General features: G+C 29.0%; 1 protein-coding gene across 1 annotated transcript; it reads left to right on the forward strand.

Moving 5' to 3' along the window:
* The first annotated feature begins 431 nt into the window (after nt 1-431).
* LOC120083511 (protein C2-DOMAIN ABA-RELATED 4-like) lies at nt 432-3,644 on the forward strand. The gene is made up of 4 exons (XM_039039286.1): nt 432-889; nt 2,349-2,444; nt 2,539-2,821; nt 3,418-3,644. The coding sequence occupies exons 1-4, from the start codon at nt 710-712 to the stop codon at nt 3,621-3,623; spliced, it is 765 nt and encodes a 254-aa protein (XP_038895214.1). The 5' UTR covers nt 432-709; the 3' UTR covers nt 3,624-3,644.
* The last annotated feature ends 1,746 nt before the right edge of the window (nt 3,645-5,390 follow it).

The following is a 5,390-nucleotide window of genomic DNA, read 5'->3' on the forward strand; positions in this document are numbered from 1 at the left end:
GAACAACAAGTGAAATCAACTGGAGTCCACCTTTTACTTTACCATTGATAGATTACGTTTGGATAAATATTGTGTTAGTAAAAAAGAGGATGGGGTCTCACGTAATAACTACGATCGATTACACATTATTATTAAACAAAAGACTTACTTTTTAGATTATCACCCATAAAATTTGGAACAACTTGGATATGCATGCAAAACGCTATAGGCATTAAAAAACAAAACAAAACAAACACCAAAACAAAAAAAAAATGCCCAAGAAAAAAAAGAAATTTACGGCTGAAAATTGATGAAGCTGGAGTCAAGCTCCACAAAAAAACAACCCTTAAATAAATGGTATCCAATAATTTCCTAGTCTGGCAACCGGATCTCCCGGTCATCTGAAACCTACTTACTCTCCATCTCCAGCCCTCCCAACCTCGTCTCTCTCCCCTCACCTTCAATTTTTTCTTTTTCTCATTTTTCTCCCCAACAACAGTAAAAATAAAAACAAAACCCCATCATTGGAAATTTTGGAGAAAGGGGAATTAGTGGTTTTCTTTTTCTTTTTTGTTTCCTACAAAATTGAAGGCGAGCTGGTGACCGGAAACCTTCTCAACTAGTTTGTTTTATAATTTGAGTTGGAAATTAAAAAAACAAAAAAACAAAAAAAGAGAAGGGGAGAGAGAAAAGTTTTATATTATTTGATATTATATAAAGAGAGAGAGAGATGGGGGATTCACCAAAAAGTCCAGAGAGCAGCAGTGGCGGTGGTGGAGGGCGTTGTTCGTCGTCATTAATGGAAAGTTTATTGGGTCTTCTTCGGATTCGGATCATTCGCGGCGTCAACCTCGCCGTTCGCGACGTTCGCAGCAGCGATCCTTACATTGTTGTTAAAATGTCCAAACAGGTTAATTAATTACTTTAATTTAATTCTTCTCGTTTAACACTATGTTTGATATTGGTTAGCTCTCTCAAAAAGTCATTCCTTTAAATTAAATATAATCGCATCACTTTTAAAAATAAGTTAATTTCTACTCGTTAAGATTTATTTTATATATTTATCTATTTCTCACGTAATCAAATTTATTTTTTTATTCTTTTATGTATTAAATGCATCATTTTTTTTAAAAAAAATATACCATATTGATTTTTTTCTTAAACAAAGCTATTTTCTTTAATATTTAAAAATTAACTTATAACAAATAAAATTTATCATAATAAACAATTATTTAAAATTTTAAATTACCAAAAAATTTAAAAAAAAGTTAATTATTAGTCTATTTTAATTATTATATCTAAAATCAAATGTTTTAAGCTGAAATTTATTAAACACTATTTTATTTATTTTCACAACTAATTTTTTAAAAGTACAGTTGTTAGTAATTATTTTAAAAGTTACATTAATCTTAAATAAAGCCTAAATTTCAACCTTATATTTTTTCAAAGAGAAAAAAAAAAAAAAATCTAACATTATATTTATCTCTCTCTCTTTTTCTGATCGTTATAATTGTTTGAATTCTGACATTATTTTTTTATTTTTTATTTCTTTGGATTCAATATTAAAGAAATGCAGATGTGAAAATTTGAATATTTTACATTAAAAATAGAAACATGGTTTTAAGTTAATTATGTTTTAATTACAATATGATTCAATCGGATAGCACATATTTGACCATTTCTTTATATGGATGAGAGATATATCTAGATTTCTTCTCATGTTGGAGGAATGAACTTGTAACAAAAGAGACAAAGTTTACATTCCCAAATTTTATAAAATGAGAAGGAAAATTGTATGCTCTGATAATAATTTGATTTTTTATATTTATAAAATTCAAGTTAAATATCGAAACTAAAAGAAATAAATGTAGGCATCCTTTAGTAAATATTCGATTTTTTTTTTTTTTTTTTGAGAATTGTGATTATTTTGTTATAATTTATTACTTATGATTTTCATATTTAATATCTAGACATTCGATTTCTTAACCAATTTTAAAAAACATAGTTTTTTTTAAACTATTGTTTTTATTTTTAAAGTTTAACTTTCATTTTGAAAATTCTCATAAAATTAAACAAGACATAAAAAATAATAGATAGACTTAATTGTCAAAAATAAAAAATCAAATTAATGGTAAATAATGTCGTAGTTTTTGTTTTTGGAATAAGAAAAATTCAAATATATTTTTTAGTAATAAAGAAAATATTAGTAGAGAAATAAGAAATTAAAAACGAAATTGTTATAGATGGCACACTAATATTATGTTTTTAACATAGTTATTTTAATATAAGACTATATGTTATTGCAAATTTCAACATAGCATGTTCTTTTGTTCTCTTCCTAATTGCTATTTTATTTTTTTCGTCGGTAGAAATTGAAGACTCGAGTGATTAAGAAGGATATTAATCCAGAATGGAACGAAGATCTTACTCTATCTGTTACAGATCCCAATGCTTTGGTCAAGCTGGTATACATACTTTTACTTAGTCCATACCAATTATAAAAGCTTAACTGGATATGTTACACTAAATTTAATTATATCGATACTTTGAATATCATAGACAGTGTACGACCACGACACATTTAGTATGGACGACAAAATGGGTGATGCAGAGTTCGATATCACGCCATACATCGAAGCATTGAAAATGGATTTGTCAGGATTACCAAGTGGAACAATAGTGTCAAGAGTGCAACCAAGTAGGCAAAATTGCCTAGCCGAAGAGAGTGCCATTGTGTTGGAAGATGGCAAAGTTGTTCAAAACATTTGCCTACGCTTGCGCAATGTTGAATGTGGTGAAGTCGAAATTCAATTGCAATGGATTGATCTTCCTGGTTCTAAAGGTTTGTAAAATGCCTTAACAAAGTATTCATTAAAAAACACACTATTTTTCTTCTTCAATGGGATCCATTTTCATTTGGTCCCCTTGTTTTGTTAATTCAAATATTCTATGTAACTCTCATTTTCTTTTATTGCATAAGGAATTCAACCCCATCACTATGGCTGTTGAGACCCATAAATTCCCATGATATACCATGTAAAATCATGGAAAGCCCTTCTCTAAATTTCATGTCATTTTGATGGATTGGTTTGATTTTCTAACCGTTACTACATTTATACATTAATTCTCTCCCTCCCGCAATGGTAAAAGCCATATCTAATGGGACAAAGTATGAAAGAATATGCGTCGTATATAATTGCATGAGTTTTGATTTTATTCGACTTTTATGTGAATGATTTTGTTGCTGATGTATGTGATAAGATAAAATGATATGGAGCTTTTTAGATAATGAGTAATATTAATAATAAAAATGGTTTGAAATTTGTTTTAATTAAAAAAATATATGAGAATATAGCTAGTGATGTTGTTGACTAATTTTTAAACTTATGAACGACATGTATATTTGTTGTTGGGTGATTTTGGACGAACATGATATAGTTGCGTTGATCACGAGCACGTCGACATGGTTGGAAGTGAGAGGCAACGATTCGATTCAAAGTAGTACGGATGTGGAGCGTTTTGAGAGGTTACCTGCAAAAACAAAGAAGCTTTGGACACCCGTGTGGCGTTTACCAGGCATATTTCATTATGTAAATCGCTTCAAGTCTAAACTTCTTCTTCAACGTTGTCTATATAAGAAATGAAGCGTGTTGCCATTATATATACATTTAGGCTTAAATTTGGTATGAATATCACATCGGTTGCTTGCATACCAACGTTGAACATGACTTTTTTGTGTGTTTTCTTTTTTGTTTTTTTGGAAAATTTCGACCGTCCTCTAACTTCTTGGTCGAAAACATATACCTTTAATTAATTGAACTATACTTGGATTGATTTTGTGTACCCCTATTAAATTTGTGTTGAACGTTAGGATATACATATGAGTCACTTCTAACTCAAGTTCGTTGACTTCTCATCTTGTTCACTAAGTGACAACACACCTAAAGTAATTGATTACTTGTCACATAATCGAGCTATGATCGACTAGCACAAAAGTGGTTTATTGTCTCTTATATACCTTCGTGATGACTTTAGTTTAGTTGGGTATCACCCACTCGGTCAACTTACTCATGTTCAGATTTAGAAATGGTTAAAATCATTTTTCACTCGTTTTAAATCACTTTTAAATGTATTTTAATCCTTTAAAACTAATTTGGTGTTTAAATGTACACTTTTAAAACACAATTTTCACACAATCAAATTTGATTTTGTATGGATAAAAGTGTACTTTTCTAGCTAGCTAGTTTTGAGCATAACGAGTGTGATTTTAATCATTGTAAAATCACTCTCCAAACATGTTCGTATCAACTTAATTACCAAGTTGTTGCTTGTGCAACCTGACTATATATAGTTGAATCATTTTGATACAGTTTAGGCCTATTTGGTAACTATTTGATTTTTAAAAAAAAAAATTAAACCATTTTTTTTAGGTTTTTTTTCTCATAACTTTGTTACATCATGGTTTTTAGATTATTTTCTAACTAAACATTTGAATTATTAACCAATTTTTAAAGGCAAAAGCAAGTTTAATCCATTTTCAAAACTTAGTTTCATTAATGTCTAAACTTTTTTATATTTTCGTATATAAGATTTAATGAATTTTTCGGAGTAAAATACCCTTGAATGTGGTGGACGACTGGAGAGAGGTAGCATTGGAAAAAATTGTTCATATTTACGAAGCATCCTTAATGTTGGAGAGAGAAAATGCATTTATTTGTTGAGATTTTATTCCTTTGGTTAATTGGAGGGAGAAAATGTATTTAATGAAAATTTATTTTTTATTTACATTGGTTTCACGTATCAACGTATTAGTTTTTCTGACGGATACATGGTTATTTAAATATACTTTAGAGTATTTTATTAAGTATTTGAAAATATTCTAACCTACTACAATTTATAAATTAAAGATTGACTCAATGCTTGACATAAATCACATATATGAAATATACTACGATATATAAATCTCATATTGACTTATTGTTCGACATAAATCACAATATATCATAATTTACATCACAATATGTATATCATATATACCATTTAAGTTGTTAGAAATTCCAACAATCAAAATAAGTCTAAAAAAACTTTCACTTATATCAAATAAACAAATACATATATCACAGTATATATCAAATTTCTTATAAAAGCGATAAAAAAAAAAATAGAGAAAAAGTACATATGTTACGATATATATAAAACAAATAGGAAAAAAGCTCATAAGTTTGCATGCGCACGAACCCTCCCCCATCTTTGTCTATTTTTCTTCTTTGTGAAATCTACCATTGTCGTCATCACAAACGAAACCATGACGAGAAGGAACTCGATTGCAAAGAGGAGCAATCTGGAAAACGAGTCCGCTCAGAGTCGTCTGTCCGCTCAAAAGGAACCCGATTCAATCGCTCATCGTTTGT

Source organism: Benincasa hispida, chromosome 8 (assembly GCF_009727055.1).
Source record: "Benincasa hispida cultivar B227 chromosome 8, ASM972705v1, whole genome shotgun sequence".
In the NCBI taxonomy this organism is placed as follows: Eukaryota; Viridiplantae; Streptophyta; class Magnoliopsida; order Cucurbitales; family Cucurbitaceae; genus Benincasa; species Benincasa hispida.

Coding starts and splice junctions, on each gene's coding strand:
- LOC120083511 (XM_039039286.1), top strand. CDS start 710: ATGGGGGATTCACCAAAAAGTCCAGAGAGCAGCAGTGGCGGTGGTGGA. Junction 890..2,348: donor TTGTTAAAATGTCCAAACAG/GTTAATTAATTA, acceptor TTTCGTCGGTAG/AAATTGAAGACTCGAGTGAT. Junction 2,445..2,538: donor CCAATGCTTTGGTCAAGCTG/GTATACATACTT, acceptor TGAATATCATAG/ACAGTGTACGACCACGACAC.